Source organism: Scardinius erythrophthalmus, assembly GCF_964197995.2.
Source record: "Scardinius erythrophthalmus genome assembly, chromosome: 10".
NCBI lineage: Eukaryota > Metazoa > Chordata > Actinopteri > Cypriniformes > Leuciscidae > Scardinius > Scardinius erythrophthalmus.
Window position 1 is genome coordinate 31,265,756 of NC_138230.1, and position 23,360 is coordinate 31,289,115.

The 23,360-nt window shown below is 37.5% G+C and overlaps 2 protein-coding genes across 4 annotated transcripts in view; both read left to right on the forward strand.

The window, feature by feature from the left end:
- Nucleotides 1-11,260, forward strand: part of eya3 (EYA transcriptional coactivator and phosphatase 3) — a 35,345-nt gene extending 24,085 nt beyond the window's left edge. For 2 of the 3 annotated variants that reach the window (XM_081377541.1, XM_081377542.1), the window contains exons 7-19: nt 100-209; nt 433-570; nt 812-891; nt 1,395-1,575; nt 2,360-2,529; nt 3,456-3,539; nt 3,651-3,740; nt 3,821-3,879; nt 4,069-4,229; nt 5,764-5,878; nt 6,684-6,805; nt 7,358-7,458; nt 8,533-11,260. In XM_081377541.1, coding sequence (XP_081233667.1) covers nt 100-209; nt 433-570; nt 812-891; nt 1,395-1,575; nt 2,360-2,529; nt 3,456-3,539; nt 3,651-3,740; nt 3,821-3,879; nt 4,069-4,229; nt 5,764-5,878; nt 6,684-6,805; nt 7,358-7,458; nt 8,533-8,613 — 1,492 coding nt within the window. In that variant the 3' untranslated portion in view covers nt 8,614-11,260. The remainder of the gene's footprint in view (nt 1-99; nt 210-432; nt 571-811; nt 892-1,394; nt 1,576-2,359; nt 2,530-3,455; nt 3,540-3,650; nt 3,741-3,820; nt 3,880-4,068; nt 4,230-5,763; nt 5,879-6,683; nt 6,806-7,357; nt 7,459-8,532) is intronic. The other variant, XM_081377543.1, reaches the window with a different exon arrangement.
- A 7,636-nt stretch (nt 11,261-18,896) lies between these two features.
- LOC308697366 (XK-related protein 8-like) lies at nt 18,897-22,476 on the forward strand (the record flags this gene model as incomplete). Its single annotated transcript, XM_081376545.1, has 3 exons — nt 18,897-19,258; nt 20,351-20,544; nt 21,749-22,476. 3 exons carry the CDS (start codon nt 18,897-18,899, stop codon nt 22,474-22,476), a joined length of 1,284 nt encoding a protein of 427 aa, XP_081232671.1.
- Between the last annotated feature and the right edge of the window lie 884 nt (nt 22,477-23,360).

The window sequence follows — 23,360 nt, forward strand, 5'->3', positions numbered from 1 at the left end:
AAATGTGTTGTCTACCCTGACTAAAGTCTATAGCAGCCTCCCTAAGTACAGTGGTGTTTTTGAATGTTCTGATATTAACTCTCCTCCATTATTCTTCAGCACGGCTGTCACTGCATATGCCAGCCAAGTGGCTTTCCCCTCCCTGGGCCAGTCGACCGTATACAGCGGCTTTCCTCAGTCCGGCCAGACGTACGGACTGCCACCATTTGGTCTGTGCTTCACCCAGTTGCTGTCTGTGCTTTAATTCATCTGAACACTCATTCCACTTAAACTCTCACCCTGCATTCACACTATACGCTGGCAGTCAGATCAGTTCACGTCTACATTACATCCAGTTCTTAACCTCCCTCTAATCACCACTTTCGTCTCTGCATCCCTTTTCTCTTCCACTCTTTGCCCTCTCTTGCGCCATCTATCCATGCACGGCCTCAGGCTCCATGTGGCCGGGCTTAAAGACAGAGTCGCGGCTGCCCGAGGCGCCCTCTGTTGGCCAGACGGGGTTTCTCAGCTTCAGCTCAGCCTATACCTCAACCCAACCCAACCAGATCCACTACTCCTACCCCAGCCAAGGCAAGCCTGCTATTGCTCTCTGTGTGTCTCTCTACATGCTCTCTGCACCTCACAGCCTTATCAATACAGGACCGCTGAGGACAAAGATCTGTCCAGTTCCATCCGCCAAAACCTTTTCATTAACACTCATTCAGCATTTCATTCAGAAATATTTATCGTAATCGCCAATAATTTTTAGTACTGAGCTGTTCACTGCATGTCTTTTTGGCATCCTTTATAATAATTATTCTTCCCCATTCAGGTTCCTGTTTCACGACATCCAGTGTGTACACTAATATCCCCCCAGGAACTGCTGTGACCACAGCCACTGGCACACATCAGGTGAGTGTGGAGGCAGGAACTCAATACTGGAAAGGACAGAGTAACACACTTTGACCTAATTTGAAGTTATATTTTGTTATACAGGTTGTCTCACTTTAACTACAATTTCTGTAGATGCAATGCTCTGCTCGTATGTGGAGATGTCATGACTAAGACATTATACAGTGTAATACAAAGTTAAAAATGCAAAAACATCATGTTCTTGATCATGATATGTTACAATATACATTTTTTATGAAGTGATTAAAAAAATAGAAAAAGAAAAAATGGATTATTTTTCTGAGAATAGATTCAAACAGTTAATTATTTCAACCAGTACATTTTGACAGACTTATTAGACTTAAGAAAAGTAGGTTGGTTTACATATGGAAATGAAAGCTTGAAACAATCAGTTTGCTTTGGTTACTTTTTGTTGAACAAACAATGAACAAGATTTTAATTTATATGAATGCTGTATATTGTTGAGTGGTCACATTTCTGATGTCCTATTTTAATTTTTTTAGGAGTTTTCAAATTACAACTCTCTTGGCCAGAGTCAGTTCTCCCAGTACTACGTCCCTCCTCCCAGTTACCTGTCCGCTGGGCTGCCCAGCAATGATAGAGATGGAGCAGGTGTAGTGGCACCTGGATATCCAGCCATTAAGACAGAAGGCAGTGCCTCTGCAAACCTGCCCAACACAACAGGTGTGTTATCATCTTCTCTCTGTAATTTGCAGTAAACCTTTTCAATTATTTAAAACGTTCTATATACGAGTACTAGACTTTTTTTATATATATATATAATTTATAATGGTGTCAGTATTTTTTTATTAAGAAAATATTTTTATTCAACATTGGCACATTAAATTAATCAAATTACAGTAAATAAACTTTTAATGTTACAAAAGCTTTCTAATTCAAATAAATGCTGTAATTTTTTACTTTTTCATCATCAAAGAGTCTTGAAATTAAGATTTTCCACAAAAATATTAAGTAGCTGTAAACTTATAATAGTAAGAAATGTTTTTTGAGCAGCAAATCAGCATATTAGAATGATTTCTGAAGGATCATGTGACAACGAAGATTTGACACTACAGGATTAAACTAGATTTTAAAATTGTATTAAAATAGAAAACAGTTATTTAAATTCTAATATTTCACAATATTATTGTTTGTACTATCTTTGATCAAGTAAATGCAGCCCTGGTGAGCTACAAAAGACGAGATGTTTAAAATAAAACATAACTCCCAAACTTTAGTCAAAATGAATATTTAAAAAAAATGTAATTAATATATGAAGTCATTCATATAATAATTTTAATGTAAAAAATAAAAATAATTTCAATAGTAATTTTTAAGTTTTAAAAGTAAATGCAAGCAAAAATGTTTCTCTGTACAGGTCCTGGTCTAGATCATGTTGTCATTGCATGAATGCTCCTCATTCTTCTCTGGCTCTCACTTAAGTTCATATTTTTGCTTATTCCTCCAGATGCATCCCCAGGTGTGACGCTCCCAACTGGTGTGGCTCTGCCTGCTGGGATGGCCCTTCCCACAGGAGCACAAGACCAGGATGAGCCCAACCGCAAAAACCCTCCTAGCAAAGCTAAAGGCAAAGCAAAGAAACCAGACGGTTCCCAGTCCACAGACAATGACCTTGAGGTAATGCAGCAGCTTACATAGTTTTAGAGACACATTCTAACCTCTAAAAAGGTATGCCCATGTGGAAACTAAATAGAAACCCCTTGCAACAGCACTGAAAAATTCACTTGTACTTGCATTGCATTCTGACACAGTAAAGGTATAGTTCACCCAAAAATGAAAATTCTGTCATTTACTCACCCTCAGGTTTTTCCAAACCTGTATGAATTTCTTTCTTCTGCTGAACACTAAAGAATATATTTTGAAGAATATGGGTGTTATGACCTCTTGTGGTCTAGGGTTAAAAGAAGTAACATTGAGATTATGATTTGGAGTGATGGTGGTGGCAAGAGACAACACGAAACAAAGTAATGCAAAAGAAAAGTAATTTATTATACATAAGTGAAAATAACTACAAAAAAATTTGGATAATAGTAATAATAACGAAAATTAAAATAAACAAAATATTTACAGATCAAAGAAATATCAGATAAATAAGTAAACCCAAGAGAAACAGGGATGCAATTAGTGACGCCAAAGAAAAGAAAAAAAAAAAAAAAAACTCAGTCTAACTTGTAATTTAACCTCTAACCAATCAATTAATGGGCCTCATTGACTAGCATAGTGTGGGGTAAAAAACTCTTTGGAAGTCAATGGGTTCCATCAATTATTTGGTTACTGCCATTCTTCAAAATACATTCTTTTGTGTTCAGCAGAATAAATAAATTCTTACAGGTTTGGAACAACATGAGGGTGAGTAAATGATGACAGATTTTTCATTTTTGGGTGAACTATCCCTTTAAATTGAGCTTGCTTAGCTAAATAGAGGGTCAGCTTTACGATTTATTTATATTTGCTAAATGTACAAAATAAAGTGATTAATCAGGAGATGAACATACTATGTGTATTGTGCAGCAAACATGACACAAGTCTTTTTCTTTTATCAGCGTATCTTCTTGTGGGATCTGGATGAAACCATTATCATTTTCCACTCTCTTCTTACTGGTTCATTTGCACAGAAGTTTGGCAAGGTACAGCAAATTGCTTTTTTTGTAATCTGAAAGGTATTTGCAGTTGATTTGTTGATCTTTTATTTTCTCTTTTCACATTCTTGTTGTTTTCTGATGGTTTTATTTATTCAGGACCCAGCAACAGTTCTCAATCTGGGTCTTCAGATGGAGGAGTTGATCTTTGAGCTTGCAGACACGCATCTCTTTTTCAATGATCTGGAGGTAAGTGTAGCGGAACACAAGGGTCAGTTTGCTGTCTGTTAGGTTCATGAAAATAACATTTACCTCTGCTGTCAAAACAGGAATGTGATCAAGTTCATGTTGATGACGTTGCCTCAGACGACAATGGGCAGGATTTGAGGTAATGAAACGTGAGCTTTCCAGCAACTTCTTACACCAGCAAATTGCTTTTCAATTGTGCTTTGCTTATATCCTCAAAACACACATATTGCTGTTATATTTATGGCAAAGGCTACGTGTGAAAGCTCTTTTTTTGTAATAGTTTTTTGATTAGTCTATATTGTATCTAATATTGATCATTCTGGCTTAGCAACTACAACTTCTCTAGCGATGGCTTTAGCGGGCCCAGTGCGGGCGGTGGTCCGGGTTCCACCGCAGCGGTACAGGGAGGAGTAGAGTGGATGCGTAAGCTGGCTTTCAGATATCGCCGTCTCAAAGAGATCTACAATGGATTCCAGGGGAATGTGGGAGGTGAGAGTGTGTCTCGTATCTCTATTTCAAAACCCACTGCATGTTCACACAGGCAGGGTCCTCGCAGGTACTTAAAACATCTTAAAATAGGTTTTATCTTAAATCTCATCATCATCTTCCTCCACTTATCCGGGGCCGGGTCGCGGGGGCAGCAGTCTAAGCAGAGATGCCCAGACTTCCCTCTCCCCGGACACTTCCTCCAGCTCTTCCGGGGGGACACCGAGGCGTTCCCAGGCCAGCCAGGAGACATAGTCTCTCCAGCGTGACCTAGGTCTTCCCCGGGGTCTCCTCGGCGTCCAGGAGGCATCTGAAACAGATGCCCGAGCCACCTCAGCTGACCCCTCTCGATGTGGAGGAGCAGCGGCTCTACTCTGAGCTCCTCCCGAGTGACCGAGCTTCTCACCCTATCTCTAAGGGATCGCCCAGCCACCCTGCGGAGAAAGCTCATTTCGGCCGCCTGTATCCGGGATCTTGTCCTTTCGGTCATGACCCAAAGCTCATGACCATAGGTGAGAGTAGGAACGTAGATTGACCGGTAAATCGAGAGCTTCGCCTTGCGGCTCAGCTCTTTCTTCACCACGACAGACCGGTACATCGACCGCATTACTGCAGAAGCTGCACCGATCCGTCTGTCAATCTCCCGTTCCATCCTTCCCTCACTCGTGAACAAAACCCCAAGATACTTAAACTCCTCCACTTGAGGTAGGAACTCTCCACCAACCTGAAGTGAGCCAGCCACCCTTTTCCGACTGAGGACCATGGCCTCGGATTTGGAGGTGCTGATTTTCATCCCAGCCGCTTCACACTCAGCTGCAAACCGTCCCAGTGCATACTGATGGTCCTGATTTGATGAGGCCAACACGACAACATCATCCGCAAAGAGCAGAGATGAAATCGTGTTGTCACCAAACCTGACCCCCTCCGGCCCCTGGCTGCGCCTAGAAATTCTTTCCATAAAAATTATGAACAGAACCGGCGACAAAGGGCAGCCCTGCCGGAGTCCAACATGCACCGGGAAGAAGTCTGACTTACTGCCGGCAATGCGAACCAAGCTCCTGCTCCGGTCGTACAGGGACCGGACAGCCCTTAGCAAAGGACCCCGGACCCCGGACCCCATACTCCCGGAGCACCCTCCACAGGCCGCCGCGAGGGACACAGTCGAATGCCTTCTCCAAATCCACAAAGCACATGTGGACTGGTTGGGCAAACTCCCATGAACCCTCCAGCATCTTAAATCTTAAATATCTTAATCTTAAATATCTCTGAAAGGTATAATAAAAGTCTTAATTATCATTTCAAGAGGTCTTAAACTTAAATCTAGTCGGCACTATCAACTTTTACTAAGGACTAAGGAGTATACTAATCTAATTTTGATTTCTTATTCGTTTTTTAATTTCTCGACATGTGATATTATATTTCATGACATGTGAAATTATATTATACAAAGTCCAGTAGTATCTTTAAATTACTGCATATTATATATATATATATTATAATATAATTTGTTTTAATGTCAACATTGCTGTTTTTTTAGGTCTGCTGAGCCCAATGAAGAGAGACCTACTTCTCAGGCTTCGCTCAGAGATTGAGACCGTTACAGATGCCTGGAGGAGCACTGCCCTCAAATCACTCTTGCTGGTACAGTCAAGGTACGACTCACTAAACCTGCATCTAGGGCTGGGCAAAAAAAACGATTTTTCAATTACCGTTTGTTCAGAATATATATTTTTTCTTTTCTTAGAAATGCATCTGAAAAAATAGGGTCATCTTATATTCAGGGTCTAGACTTTTACATGTCAATAATACACCCGCCTCAACAATAGGGAGCGCAAGAAGTCAGGCAGCCAGCAGCTAAGGAGAGGTTATGATGCAAACTTTAAAGGGGTGGTTGATTTATAATTTCACTTTTCTAACTTTAGTTGGTGTGTAATGTTGCTGTTTGAGCACATCTGCAAAGTTTCGACGCTCAGTTCAAAGCAAAGGAAGATATTTGCTTTTAAAGAAATTGTTTTTTTAAGGACTACAACAAACGGCTGGTAGGGACTACACGACATTCCCTCTGGGTTAGTAACTCACAAACCCTAAAATTTACATAAACCCCGCCCCGGGAATGCGATTTATAGATTATCATGACCGAATATGCTAATCAATGACTAGAAGATAGTTAACTCCACATCAGCTGCATAAATTCTTCAACTAACCATTCAGAAATGTCCTGTTGCTTTCTACATGTTTTCACTTCTTCTTGAGTCTCTCCATCATTGACTGACTCTGGTTTGAACATAAAAGGCTAAACGTTTTGAATTATCTTATATTTAAATCATCAGATCTGCCTCTAGGCATTAAACACTGTGTGTGAAGTGCTAGAACAACATGCTAAACAGGTTTCTCTGTGCGGATCTGTCAGCTTAAATGTGGTATACACGCTAACATTGGCTATTTGTTTGTTCACAGGGGCAAATGTATGAATATTCTGGTCACCACCACTCAGCTAGTTCCTGCTTTAGCTAAAGTGCTTCTCTATGGCCTGGGTGACGTCTTTCCCATCGAGAACATTTACAGTGCTACTAAAATAGGTAACAGTTTTGGTTTACTAAAAATTTAAATTCAGATCCTCATGTCATTCCAAGCCAGATGGTCCAGACATGCAGAACAAAAGGAGAATGTTGAAGATTAAAAAATTGTTCAAACTGCTGTTTTTTCTATACAGTGACCAGGGGCTGTCAAGCTCCAAAAATGTAAACTAAACTACAACCGTATAGACCTTCAGCTGTCAAAACATTGTAATTAAACATTTCCACATACATACTTTTGACAAAAAAAATCTGTGTAAAAGACTTGGAATGAAGGTTTAGCTCATTTTGGAGATTTCATCCACTTTCATTATTATATAGAAGAGTAGTAACAATATTCTTTGAAAATTCACCTTTTGTTTCAGGGTATTAAAAGTTAAATGATTTTGAACAACCATGAGGCTTAATAAATGATTCCAGTTTGTTCATTTTAAACATCCTCTCCTTTTAAAATCATTGGTATCAAACTGAAACTGAGCACAAGGGTAGGGTACATTAACACATGGTATATCTAACACTTGTTAGAGTAACGCTGAATGACTCGTCTGTTAACAGGAAAAGAGAGTTGCTTTGAACGCATCATCGCTCGCTTTGGGAAGAAAGTGACCTATGTTGTTATAGGGGACGGCCGTGATGAAGAGTTTGCTGCAAAGCAGGTACAATACCAGCATTTGGACATACAGTATTACATAATCCTGTCAACGTGATCACATCACAACACAATACCTCATATTATGCAATAGGCTTTATGCCCAGCTCCACTACTTCCTGAACTTCAGCCAGCTCCTTTGTTTCCTGTCTTCCATTATTGGACAAACTGATTAATCCAGGTGTGCCTGACCTCAGTAACAATAATCAGACACACCTGGATTAATCAGTTTGTCCAATAATGGCAGACAGGAAACAAAGGAGCTGGCTGAAGTTCAGGAAGTAGTGAAGCTGGGCATAAAGCCTATTGCAAGAGATTCCTAATGATGCTGCTATTCAGGGGTTTCCAAACTCATTTTTTATTTTTATTTTTTCAAACTCTGATCTAAATTATTTACTTAAAGTATACCCTGAGGTACACTACCATTCAAATGTTTAGAGTCAGTAAGATGTTTTTGAAAAGTCCATTATGTTCACTGAAGCAACATTTATTTGTTTACAAAAAATCAGTAATAACAGTTGTATTGTGAAATATTATTACAATTTTAAAATAACTTTTTTCTCTTTTTATATATATATTAGAATGTAATTTATTCATGTGATGGCAAAGCTTAATTTTCAGCATCATTACTGTAGTCGTCAGTGTCACATGACCCTTCAGAAATTGTTCTAATATGCTAATTTGCTGCTCAAGAAACATCTCTTACTATCATGGTTGAAACTGTTGTGCTGCTTCATATTATTTTGGAAACCATGATACTTTTTTTTCAGGATTCTGTTCAAAAGAACAGCATTTATTTGGAATAGAAAACTTTTGTAACATTATGAATGTCTTTAATGCCGTTTGATGCAACTGTGCTGAATGAAAGTTTTTTTTTTTTTTTTTTTTTTTTTTAATCTTTCTGACCCCAAACTTTTGAATGCTAGTGAATTGTCATGTTTTGGCTCTCCCAGTTTAATAGGGCTGACACAAAGTTTCACAAGTGTTGCTTTATTGTATTGATTTTACATTTTATTGGACAATTCTCTCAAATTTATTCTATGTATTTGTAATCTAACAAGTTTGCCCTATCACTGTTTAGCACAACATGCCATTTTGGCGAATCTCTTCTCATGGAGACCTGATTTCCCTTCACCAAGCTCTGGAACTGGACTTCTTATAGATTGAGTTGGAGCTAAGACAAGGATCTCTCCGTTTGCACCCATCAGCAATCCCATCCACCCATCTTTACCCATCGAATCAGTGGAGAAGCTGAAGTAGAGTCTGGAATATTAGCGTTCATAGACAAGAACTCAAGAAGATCTGTGACACGACACGATCTCAAAAGCCCTCCACTCCCTCAATGGCAGCTATCCTCCCCCTAGGTTGAACCTTGCACTGGGACAACACCACCATACGTGCAGAAAAGAGGAAAGCACTGTCTCCCATTCTCACTGCATCTTTCTCTTGGAAAAAGGATGTAGCTTTACCATCTTCAACAGAACTGGATTCACCAAAGGAAAAACCCATGACCAAAAGTCTGCACTGACACAGAAACTTAGGAGTGAACTTAGTTCTCTTTTCTTTTTCTTTTTTTCAAACTTTTCAAAGGGCTGAAAAGTAAGCTGGAGTCATTTTGATTTGCGCTCATTCCAAAGGTCAGGATATTGGTTCTTATGAGATGGCAGGTTACATGCTTTAAACGCCTCCAAGAAATGATGCATTTATTTCAGTTCTTAAAGCGGATCACAGACGTGTCCCGTTTAATATCTGTCTTCAGATGGTACCTACAGGGTTTAGCATAGATCACATTTCATTTTTACTGTATCTGAATTTTCCTCAGTTCCAGGGGTCTGCATGCATTTTTACCCTTTATACACACTTAATTTCTGCTTTAAATTGGGAAATATTACAAATTAGAGAGTGACAAAGGGAAACCTTATTTCTTTCAGTACATTTTGTCTTCTTTCTTGAAAGAATTAATAACACAAAAATGAGAATTGTCATCTTTTGCCTTGCTATTATTCCAAACCTGTTTGACTTTCTATCGTGAAGCACAAAAGGAGAATATTTACGCTGCTCTTTTCCATACAATGAAATTTGAATTGGAATTGGGGCTTTCGAACTCCAAAAAGTCAAATACGTCTACCATGTTATATGATTGAAGTCATACGATGAGCAACCTGCCTAAATCTTTTATTTTATTTTATGAATTAAGTTATTCACAAACAGCCTTCCCCTTTGCTGTTGCTCTCAAGTCTATTTCAGTTATGACACTGAATCAACTGACTGAACACAAATTCAATTGAGATTTCAGAGCTATGACAGAGGGGAGGATTTTCAATGACTGGCTTACTAAATTTGAGGCTGTTTTGATGACTTTTGGATTGCAGTAGAGTAGACTCGCTTTCATTAAATGGAAAAGAGCATCTTAACACCTCCTGTTTTGCGTTCCACAGAAGAAAGTTACATAGGTTTGAATTGACATGAGGGCAAGTAAATGAGAATTTTTAGATGAGCTATTTCTTTAAAATCAATATACAGGTGTTGTTTTGAGCGAAACTTAAGCTCCTGGAATTAAACGTCCCATTAGAAATGTATCTGTTAAATGTGTCTAATGCAGTTACGAGCCACATGAACTTACTGCATTATTGTCCCCTGAGGCAAGTCGTGTTGCTGACTGGCATTTTGTAATATTACCTCTTGCATAAAGCCAAAATTACCCATGGATTTGAAGCTACGGGGCCCCAGCCTGTGACCTTTTTCTTTCGTTCATACGTGTTTGGGAGAAAAACTGTGCGATAGTGTGCAATACATTTCTGATCAGTGATAAATGATTGTTTCAGTTATGGCTGAAGGTGGTTTTACGAGCAGCTTGGGTCAAATATTCCCGGCTGCTGTGAGATGACTGAACATTACTGAGCCTGAAGAAAAAGCATTTTTACTCAAGCAGCTTTGACAATTAAGAATGTGTACTCTTCATTTGTTTGCGTAGATGTGTGTGTCTGTGTGTTTCTTTTCCTGTACATATTTATATTGTGCCTTTTAAATATAATCACCATTCAGTAAATGTATTATCTTAAAGGGAATTACTGAGATATGACAAACATATGCAATATGACAAACATATGTTTGTATTGTTTGTTTTGGTGAAGTGTTAACTTTGACTCAAAGGCCTATGCCATTATTCGTCATTTTCTTTAAGTTTGGTACTTTTGATGTCCGCCGACTTCATCTCTGCATAAATAATTTTCCTCCATAACCCAGCCAATCAGATGCTGTTATTCTTTCACTTGAATCTCAAAAAAATGCTCTTCTGGTGCTTTTTTCTTCTATGTCCTACTTTGTTTCCTGCATTTTTCAGGAAAAACAAAACAATGATCTAGTCCCTATATACTGTCTATTATCTACATCTAATTGAAGATGCATGACTGTATCATGAGATTTAGGGATTTGTTAATAATGCATAGACAATCAAGGGATGTAGTAGCTCTAGAGAAAAAGTGCTCGATCTAGCCCTGGAATTACGCTTGAGCTCTTAGGTTAGTAGGAGAACCTCTGGCATATTCAAACTGAAACTGGCTGGAGAATTAAATATCTGTACCTACACTGTTTCTGGTTTTGTGTAAGTGAAGTTCATTAAATACTTTGTGGCTGGCCTACCCGCTTGGCTTGTTTATCTCTGACTCATAATTGTCTGACTCAAAATGTCTTTAGCATAGAGTACTTATAGAAATCATTTACTTTAAAAGAACAATGTAATGTTTTTGGACGCTTAATTGCATGTTAGATGTATTGTTGTTTAAATGTATATTAAATGCAGTTATCTGAACTTTAGGGTGCTTTTTGACCCACTTACTAAAGTACATGTATGTAAATTCTTAATTATTGTTTTTGAAATAAGGATGAAAAGCACTATAAAATGTACATTTAAAATATATTACATTTAAATGGAATAATGTGTAACACTAAAAATTATAATTTAGTTTACATGTTCTTTAGTATGTTAGTCAACACCTAAAAATAAGTACTTTAAAAGCATGACAAGAAAAAATATTAAAGCACTTTTGAAAGTAAATGTGTAAACCGGTAAGTCTAGTCATGAAAGTGTAATAAAGTGGTCTTCTAGGATTTAAAGTACTCTAGAAGTGCACATTCAGTACAATTAACCACTTCTTTTTCACTAGGGATATGTTTCAAGAATGATTTAGTTTACATCCACAGTATCTACGAAAAGAAAAGGTTAATAGTACATTTCTTGAATTAGCAGAGTTGGATTGAACAGAGCTAATAGAATACTTTATTCCAAGGTAGAAATAGTGTAACACTTTATTTTACAGTGTCCTTGTTACATATGTTACATGTACTTACCATAGTAATAACAGTAAATTTAGCATAATTACATGCAACTAACCCTCAACCAAAAGCTAATCCTACCCTAACCCTATAAGTACACCTTAAAATAAAGTGTAACCAAATAATGTAATGTTTCAAGGACTTTTTCCTCTTAGCCACCAAAACAGACATGAAAATTTATGAAATTAACATTGTCTGGGTGTATGTTGTATAACTTTGCTCTCCAATAGTCATCCAGAATTAGTAGGTTGGTATATTAACATTGTATCAGTTATTATATATATAGATATATTGTATATAACTAGTGGTAGAAATTAGCAGCCATGTTCCTCCCCCTCTTCAGAACACCAGTGACACGTTGAGCAGGAGCTCTATCTTCAGATAAGAATAGAATAGAATAGAATGAATAGAATGAGGCATTTATATAGCGCTTTCATATGTACTACTGTACACCCAAAGCGCTTTACAATCATATCAGGGAATCTCTCCTCAACCACCACCAGTGTGCAGCATCCACTTGATGATGCGACGGCAGCCACAGAACAACGGCGCCAGTGCGCTCACCACACACCAGCTATAGGTGGAGAGAGGAGAGAGAGTGATAGAGCCAATTCAATGTAAGGGGATTATTAGGAGGCCATGATTGGTAAGGGCCAATGGGTGGAATGTGGCCAGGACACCGGGATTACACCCCTACTCTTTACGAGAAATGCCATGGGATTTTTAATGACCACAGAGAGTCAGGACCTCGGTTTTACATCGCATCCGAAGGACGGTGCTCTTTGACAGTATAGTGTCCCCGTCACTACACTGGGGCGTTAGGACCCACACAGACCACAGGGTGAGCACCCCCTGCTGGCCTCACTAACACCTCTTCCAGCAGCAACCTGGTTTTTCTCAGGAGGTCTCCCATCCAGGTACTAACCAGGCTCAGCCCTGCTTAGCTTCAGTGGGCAACCAGTCTTGGGCTACAGGGTGATATGGCTGCTGGCATCCATAAGGATTCCATGGAGCCTGTATTCATGCTATAAAATTCTTCATCGTGTCTCTTCTTCTGATGGTCACTGGGTTTAGCTATTTTCTGTTCATCACAGTTAGGATGGCACCATCTGTAGTATATAATTTCCACAAGAATTCCAACAACGTGCAAACCTACTAGTGTCACTATCACTATGTAAGGATTTAAGGAGCTCCAACAGCCTGTATACTCAAACACCTTCCAGCACCAGAAGCCCAGCAGCATCACTGTGTCCAACCCCATGACACAATTATAGAGAACAGCCTTTAATGTTATGCTTCCTGTTAATACTTTAAACCAGCTGAAGTACCAGATTATTCCAACAGTAGCTCTGAAGAGCCATTCCAAACCAGGACTTTCCATGTGATCTGTTTTTTGGCTCCAGACCCCTAAAACCAGCAGCATCCACAAAGACAGGAAGTGGGCGATGATGTAGCATGGCAATACACTGCAAAAGAGTGCCAGAGCGGTTACACGGGGAATGATCAGCAACAAGTTCCACAGAAAGTAGACGCCAGTGGGGATCCAGCTCATCTCACGATTTTTGTGAAGAAAGGAGCGCATGCTGCGGTGGTACAAGGCTTCTGTACTGGCTATTGAAGCAGCTGATGAGAGGATTTTTAAACCTGAAACAAAAAAACATTGCATATTATTAAACAATATCACACAAGCAATAGTGTTGTTCTGAATTAATGTGTGAGATGTATATAATCACAGCCATGCTGATGCTGAGACTCTGAGAAACACACATTGGCACTGCTATGTGGAATTAACAGTTTTTATTCACATAGCAGCGCAGACATAGAGCGCATTAAATATGGTAAACATGCTTGACACACAAGAACCAATTAGGTTTGTTCTCTGAGTTCTTCAAATTTAAACCGTCCTTCGGATGAGACGTAAAACCGAGGTCCTGACTCTCTGTGGTCATTAAAAATCCCATGGCATTTCTCGTAAAAAGAGTAGGGTATCCCCGGTGTCCTCGCTACATTCCACCCATTGGCCCTTGCCAATCATGGCCTCCATGATAATCCCCTTACATTGAATTGGCTCTATCACTCTCTCTCCTCTCCACCTATAGCTGGTGTGTTGTGAGCGCACTGGCGGCCTTGTACTGTGGCTGCCGTCGCATCATCAAGTGGATGCTGAACACTGGTGGTGGTTGAGGAGAGATTCCCTGATATGATTGTAAACCACTTTGGGTGTACAGTAGTATATGAAAGCGCTATATAAATGCCTCATTCTATTCTATTCTATTCTTAAAGTCACCATTGAATCAAAATTGATGATTGAGATTTTTTTTATGGAATATTGCAGTGTTTTCTGTAAATGGTTTATACGTGCACATATTTTTTGTTTACATATTTACATGTGACCTTTTAGTCTTTAATCAAAAATAACCTGTCACTCACACACAAGCAAGCAGCATCCAACAATCCAATCAATTCCCGATGGACAAAATCAAGTCCCTACACTTTTTTATCTTGTTTCTTGATAAACCATTTCACTCATACATACAGTAGTGACGAAAAGACGAAAAGGGATGGTCCGTGTAACGCTTCACAATTCAGTTTTCAGACCATACAATGCAAATGCAAAAATGAAAAATTGAAACCAGACATTAATTTTTCTTGTTTTTCCAGTTACATTATCAATGGATATTTGCCTTTTTCTCCCCTTTTTCAATTTTACTTTTGCTAAATTGTGACTTCAGAATCAAACATTCGAATAAATGAAATCTAACCGATTTTCTATTTTTCCATTTTTCGTCTTGTAATTTGTGCCGTGGGCGGTACCATTAGCACGGGGGTGTGGCCGTGGACTAACTTTACTATCATTTCATTGATGTAACTGCTTTATTTACACTGCATGCACGTTTGAGGAGAAGTTTAAAAGACGGAACACAGGACAACATTTTTCACCCAAAGTGCCATCATTTTTATTATTAATAGTCTGTGCTAAATTATAAGGCAGTCTCGGACCGGCCATCGTGAGCAGCCAGGAAAAGTGAAATCCCAGTGGCCTGGGTATGATTTGGCACATTGCCCTTGTTTGTATTTACCTATCCATTTTTACTTTATTTTATTAATATATAGCTATCCTTGTTGTTGTTCATTTTACATGGTAGGCCTACAGTAGCCTAGGCAGCCACAACCATGAGATCCCAGACAGTTCATTTTCAGTGCAGCAGAACGGGGGTGGTTCGCGAGATCCTTCACGGGAATCTAGAATAACGATAAAAGTTATAGCCTACTAAGCAAAAATATAGAAAAAAATAACCATACCCCCCCCCCCCCCCCCCCCTCGTTTGTAGGCTAATACAATATTTAATGTCTATAGTACTGATTCATTATCGAATGGCGAATTTAATGTGCTCGAATAAATAAATAAAAAACAAGCTGGGCAATGTGCCAAACGTAGCAAGATATTTCTGTTTATTTATTGAAAATAAATAAATATTATTGCTCTTGATTTGCAGCATAGTTAGCTATAGCCTATCGCCTCATATCCCAGCGAACTGCTTCTATTGTAATGAAAGTTCTACAACTGTGCTAGATTTAAGGGCATTTTACGGGAACGAGAAGCACAGAAACTCGAAGCGGATGCCGTGGTAACGAACAATGCCCGCTATAGTGAAAACATCTGCATCTTTATTGTATTGTAGGCTATTACAAACGAGAGCTAAAAACCTAACAAAAAAAAAAAAAAGAAAAAAAAAGAAGCTTTTTTCCTATATTTTCGCTTGGTAGTATTTTTATTAATAAGGTCAATACAAACAGGTAGGGCAATGTGCCAAATCATATCAAGGCCACCGGGATTTCACTTTTCCCGGCTGCTCCCGATGGCCGGTCCGAGACTGCCTTAATTTAGCACACGTAGACTATTAGCCTAATAATAAAAGTTATGGCACTTTGGGTGAAAAATATTGTCCTGTGTTCCGTCTTTTAAACTTCTCCTCAAACGTGCATGCAGTGTAAATAAAGCAGTTACATCAATGAAATGTTGGTAGTTAGTCCACGGCCACACCCCCGTGCTAATGGTACCGCCCACGGCGCAAATTACAAGACGAAAAATGGAAAAATAGAAAATCGGTTAGATTTCATTTATTCAAATGTTTGTTTCTGAAGTCACAATTTAGCAAAAGTAAAATTCAAAAAAGGGGAGAAAAAGGCGAATATCCATTGATAATGTAACTGGAAAACCAACAAAAAAGAATGTCTGGTTTCAATTTTTCATTTTTGCATTTGCATTGTATGGTCTGAAAACTGAATTGTGAAGCGTTACACGGACCAGGGATGATCACAATTTCCATTTCATGCAATATTAAAGGTACTTTTTGCTTTTTTGGTGCTTGATAGCATCAGTTACAATCCACTTTCTTCATATGAAAAAAAAGGTAAAGATCTTTGCTAAAGATCATCTTTTGTGTAAATAGAAAAATCACAGAATGACAAAAATTTATGTAAATGATGACAGAATTGTTGTTTTATTTATTTATTTTTATTTTTGGCTTAAATATCACTAAAGTCTGCATTAAGTGGAAGTTGCAATCGTCTTTTTTCCCTTTGACATATCAGAGTGAAATGCCTTCTCGGACAAGAAATAATATATATTGCGGCCCACTTGATTTTGTCCATCGGGTATTGATTGGATCGTTGAATCATTGTGGTTTGCTATTGCTGTGATCTCATTTGATTGACAGGTTGTCCCGCACCTCTGCCAGTAAACACATCATCAGAGAAAAGATGAGATGCTGTTGCAAGAGGGAGGGGAATGTATAAGTGGTTCAGAGACACATCAGAACTATAATCTGAAAGAAACAAAGATTTAAAGTGTTCTGGATTTGAGACATACCTGTAATAAGCTCCAGTTCTCCTCTCTGTAAGATTCTACACATCATAAGAATGAGTTGTGGGGCACTTTCAGAAAATGCCTCAAAGAAATTAAGCATCTGAAGGTCCTGGTTCAGGAACACAACCACACCATTTCTGAATCTATTCGTTTTTTTAAGAAAAAGCATTGTGGAAATCTCTATCACCCCAGCATACCTGTGAACACAAGGTACATGCATTTACTTAAACAACACTTAATACAGCACAACTTTACAATAATATATATTAGGGCTGGGGGAATTAACGCGTTAATCTTTGCGATTAATTTGAAATGTTTAACGCGTTAAAAAAATTAACGCATTTAACGCAGCACACTTTTTTTTTTTGCCTCGTTTTTATGATTTCCTGTTCGGCGATCACGTTTCATTCTCGCGCAGCTTTCATGAGCTGGTCTTTTCCGCTCCGTGTGTGTGTGTGTGTGTGTGTGTGTGTCGGCGCGCTCTGTCGTTAACGGCCCAGCGGCGCGCTCTCCGTTCCGTGTGTGTGTGTGTGTGTCGGCGGCTCTAACGGCCCAGCGGCGCGCTCTCTGTTCCGTGTATGTGTGTGTGTCACGTGTGTGTGTGTGTGTGTGTGTGTGTGTGTGTGTGTGTGTGTGTGTGTGTGTGTGTGTCGGCGGCTCTGTCGACAACGGCCCAAACGCTTCAATCATGTACCGAGCACTGGAAAAGTAAAGTCCACTCAAATAACGTAAAATTCTGTTTGCTGAGCTGGTATAGCCATGCTGGGCAGCAATGGTAAAATTACCTGCTCTGATTACATGCTCTGGTAATAATAGCTTTGTAGGACTATATTTTATTTTGATAATTAGTTAAAAAAATAATAATAATCTGTTAAATTGATTATGTTGATTGATTATTGAAAAAAAAAAACATATTGATATTGATGTTTAATATAGGGCTATTTTCTGTTCCTTTTTTTCCCTGTGTTGTTTAATTAGGTGATTCTGAGTTAAAAGGAATAGTTCACTTTAAAATGAAAATTATGTCATCACTCACCCTCATGTTGTTTTAAACCTATATGAATTTCTTTCTTCTGCTGAACACAAAGGAAGATATTTAGAAGAATGTCAGTAATCAGACAGTTTCTGGGTCCCATTGTCTTCCATAGTAGGACAAATATATACTATGGAAGTCAATGGTACCAGAAACTGTCTGGTTACTGACATTCTTCTAAATATCTTCCTTTGTGTTCAGCAGAAGAAAGAAATTCATGTTTAAAACAACATGAGGGTGAGTGATGACAGAATTTTAATTTTAAAGTGAACTATTCCTTTAAATATTGATGATTACAAGCTTGGGGGAAACGCAATTAATTGCAATTAATTACAGAAATTGTGCAATTAATTAGTTAATTTTTTTTAATCGATTCCCAGCCCTAATATATATATATTCTTGTATATATAATATATGAAATAAAAGGCCACTTAATTAAATCTAATACACTTTCATGACTGTTCAACAGACTTAAGTACACTTTTTGTAATAATGTCTTGTAATTAAAGTGCACTGTAATTACTTTAATAAAATAACTTTAAAGTAGGCTACGTATTAAATAAGTATGTTTTAATAATGTTGTGTTGTGCTTTAAATAAGCACACTTTTTTGATGTTGACTAACATACTAAAGAACATGTATGAAGTACTTGATTAAAATTTTAACTGTAGTGTGTTATTATTTTAGTATTTCATTTAAAGTTAATATATTTTAAATATTGCTAAATTCAATCTATATCTATCTATCTATCGTTTGTAATAATATGATTTGCAAAAATGAAAACTGCTGCTTCTGTGTAGATTAGAGAATCAAAGTGTATGCGCGTTGTGGAACACAACACAACAGTCCGAATGTCCAGCGCTATATCCAGCAGGAAAAGTTACAATCCCACCCAAGTAAACAGATATTCCAATAAAGAGTAAGGAAAAGGGAAGCTTTCCTCCATGATTGATCCAGTGTGAGAGAACTTTACAAGCATGACAAAGTTATACAAAAACCTCCTTTCTACGTATACTGCTAAAAAGATCTGAAAGAGAAAGTAAACTTTACACCTAGACATGGGAGGAGTTTATGTATGGGTGTAAAGTTGACTTTCTCTTTCAGGTCTTTTTAGCAGTATACGTAGAAAGGAGGTTTTTGTATAACTTGCTGTCATGCTGTCATTTTGTAAAGTCATGCTGTAAAGGTTTCTCACACTGGATCAATCATGGAGGAAAGCTTCCCTTTTCCTTACTCTTTATTGGAATATCTGTTTACATTGGTGGGATTGTTACTTTTCCTGCTGGATATAGCGCTGGACATTCGGACTGTTGTGTTATTTTATCAGCATGGGGACTATGTGTATATGGCGTTGATGATCTTTCTGCTGCTGGGCTCTTCAGTATTGTTACAGGTGTTCAGCTGGCTCTGGTACTCAGATTCCCTGGATGAGCTTAAGATTAAGGTGGAGGAGACTAATCTTGAGACTAAGGTGGAGGAGACTAAGCTTGAGACTAAGGTGGAGACATTTGCTGACAGGCATAAACTGATTAAACCACTCCACATCCTTCAGCTTGGACTCTACCTGAGGTCTGTGATATATTTGCTTCTCAATTTTCCTCGAATAGTCTTGTGGGGGAAAAAGTAGCCTACACTTTAGTACTTTTTAAGGAAATAATATACTTTAAAAGAATATAAGTGTAAACTGATTGGAATGTTTTTAGATGCTTCACTGCATGTTAATTGCAATTACATGAAAATGCATTATAGTTTTTTTATGCAAATAGTTTGTTTTTTGACCCACTTAAATAGGACTTAAATACATCTTTGTATGTAATTTCATAATTATTACTATTATTATTTAAATATGGTTAAAGTGTACTTCTGAATGTACTGACAAGCATTTATGGTAAACTACAGTATACTTTAATGTAATTTCTATTGTCTTAAATGTCACATATTTTAATATATTTGTAATTACACATTTGTAATGATATACTGTAGTTTCAATTTAGCAATATTTAGAATATATTAACTTTAAATGAAATACTAAAATAATAACACACTACAGTTACAATTTTAATCAAGTACTTTACATGTTCTTTAGTATGTTAGTCAACATCAAAAAGTGTGCTTATTTAAAGCACAACACAACATTATTAAAACATATACTTATTTAATATGTAGCCTACTTTAAATGTATTTTATTAAAGTAAATACAGTGCACTTTTATTACAAGACATTATTACAAAAAGTGTTAAGTCTGTTAAACAGTCATGAAAGTGTATTAGATTTACTTAAGTGGCCTTTTATTTCATATATTATATTATATACAATAATATAAGTTTCCGCAATAATCAGCAAGGTTTGTTCTCGTGTCATTAGAAAAATCATCATTTGTGTTTCAAAGAACAGCATGAGGGTGAGTAAATGATGACAGAAAGTCATTTTTGGGTGAACTAACCCTTTAAAAATCATAATTAAATCAAAACTAATCAGAGCTATTTCTTAATCCTTATTGAGATCAATTGATTTGGTCTGGAGTCAAACCCTTTACACATTTAAATAAAACAAGTACTTCGTAATGTAGAACAAAATCCAAATTGAGGCTTCTGTTGGTTATTGTAAAGTTTTGTTGTATTAAGTGTTGTTTAAGTAAATGCATGTACCTTGTGTTCACAGGTATGCTGGGGTGATAGAGATTTCCACAATGCTTTTTCTTAAAAAAACGAATAGATTCAGAAATGGTGTGGTTGTGTTCCTGAACCAGGACCTTCAGATGCTTCGTCTATTTGAGGCATTTTCTGAAAGTGCCCCACAACTCATTCTTATGATGTGTAGAATCTTACAGAGAGGAGAACTGGAGCTTATTACAGGTATGTCTTAAATCTAGAACACTTTAAATCTTTGTTTCTTTCAGATTATAGTTCTGATGTGTCTCTGAACCACTTGAAACCACTATGAAATCAAATTTGACAAATCATATTTTTTATAGAATATTGGCGTATTTATTATAAATGATTTATCCATACAAATTATTATTATTGTTATTATTATTTTTAATTCACTCATTGTCTTTAATCAAAATACATTCCTCACCCTCTTGAAACAAAATCTCATCTTCTCTCTGATGATGTGTTTACTGGCAGAGATGCGGGACAACCTGTCAATCACATGAGATCACAGCAATAGCAAACCACAATGATTCAACGATCCAATCAATACCCGATGGACAAAATCAAGTGGGCCGCACTATATATTTTTCCTTGTCCGAGAAGGCATTTCACTCTGATATGTCAAAGGGAAAAAAGACGATTGCAACTTCCACTTAATGCAGACTTTATAGTGATATTTATGCCAAAAACAGAAACTGTCATCATTTACCCACCATCTTGTCATTCTGTGATTTTTCTATTTACACAAAAGATGATCTTTAGCAAAGATCTTTACCTTTTTTTTTCATATAAAGAAAGTGGATTGTAACTGATGCTATCAAGCACCAAAAAAAGCAAAACGTACCTTTAAAGTTGCATGAAATGGAAATTGTGATCATCCCTTTTCGCCTTTTCGTCACTACTGTATGTCTGAGTGAAATGGTTTTTCAAAAAACAAGATAAAAAAGTGTAGGGACTTGATTTTGTCTATCGGGAATTGATTGGATTGTTGGATGCTCCTTGCTTGTGTGTGAGTGACTTAAAGATTACAAGGTCACATGAATTTAAAAATAAAAAAAATATGTGCACGTATAAACCATTTACAGAAAACACTGCAATATTCCATAAAAAAAAATCTCAATCGTCAATTTTGATTTAATGGTGACTTTAAATTTGAAGAACTGAGAGAACAAACCTAATTGGTTCTTGTGTGTCAAGCATGTTTACCATATTTAATGCGCTCTATGTCTGCGCTGCTATGTGAATAAAAAACTGTTAATTCCAGACATATAGCAGTGCCAATGTATGTTTCTCAGAGTCTCAGCATAAGCATGGCTGTGATTATATACATCTCACTCATTAATTCAGAAGAACACTATTGCTTGTGGGATATTGTTTAATAATATGCAATGGTTTTTTGTTTCAGTTTTAAAAATCCTCTCATCAGCTGCTTCAATAGCCAGTACAGAAGCCTTGTACCACCGCAGCATGCGCTCCTTTCTTCACAAAAATCGTGAGATGAGCTGGATCCCCACTGGTGTCTACTTTCTGTGGAACTTGTTGCTGATCATTCCCCGTGTGACCGCTCTGGCACTCTTTTGCAGTGTATTGCCATGCTACATCATCGCCCACTTCCTGTCTTTGTGGATGCTGCTGGTTTTAGGGGTCTGGAGCCAAAAAACAGATCACATGGAAAGTCCTGGTTGGGAATGGCTCTTCAGAGCTACTGTTGGAATAATCTGGTACTTCAGCTGGTTTAAAGTATCAACAGGAAGCATAACATTAAAGGCTGTTCTCTATAATTGTGTCATGGGGTTGGACACAGCGATGCTGCTGGGCTTCTGGTGCTGGAAGGTGTTTGAGTATACAGGCTGTTGGAGCTCCTTAAATCCATACATAGTGATCCTGACACTAGTAGGTATGCACGTTGTTGGAATTCTTGTGAAAATTATATACTACAAATGGTGCCATCCTAACTGTGATGAACAGAAAATAGCTAAACCCAGTGAACATCAGAAGAAGAGACACGATGAAGATTTTTATAGCATGAATACAGGCTCCATGGAATCCTTATCTGAAGATAGAGCTCCTGCTCAACGTGTCACTGGTGTTCTGAAGAGGGGGAGGAACATGGCTGCTAATTTCTACCACTAGTTCTATATATAATCATATATAATAACTGATACAATGTTAATATACCAACCTACTAATTCTGGATGACTAATGCTGCCTGGATTATAATCATACACTGTTCGCTCGTTGGCCAGAGGAGAACTGGCCCCCGACTGAGCCTGGGTTCTCCCAAGGTTTTTTTCTCCATTCTGTCACCTGATGGAGTTTTGGTTCCTTGCCACTGTTGCCTTGGCTTTTGGCTTGCTTAGTTGGGGACATTTAATATTCAACAATATTATTGATCTGCCTTATTATGGGTGGACAATGATGCAATTTTCTTCTAGAAACAAACTTTGTTGTATTATTTTCATGTTATCAATGTGAAGCTGCTTTGATACAATCTGTATTGTAAAAAGCGCTATATAAATAAAGGTGACTTGACTTGACTATTGGAGAGCAAAGTTATACAACATACACCCAGACAATGTTAATTTCATAAATTTTAATTTGTCTGTTTTGGTGGCTGAGAGGGAAAAGTCCTTGAAACATTAGGCTACATTATTTCTACCTTGGAATAAAGTATTCTATTAGCTCTGTTCAATCCAACTCTGCTCATTCAAGAAATGAACTATAACCTTTTCTTTTCGCAGATACTGTGGATGTAAACTAAATCATTCTTGAAACATATCCCTTATGAAAAAGAAGTGCAGTTAATTGTACTGAATGTGCACTTCTAGAGTACTTTAAAAAAAAACTGTACTTACAGATATTGAAAAAATAAAAGTCCACTTTATTACACTTTCATGACTAGACTTATACACGTTTACTTTTCAAAAGTGCTTTAATATTTTTTAACAAACAAGTTATGTAACAAAGTTTAATACTTAAGGTTAATGTTTTGTTCAAATTTATAACATTAAGTTGAA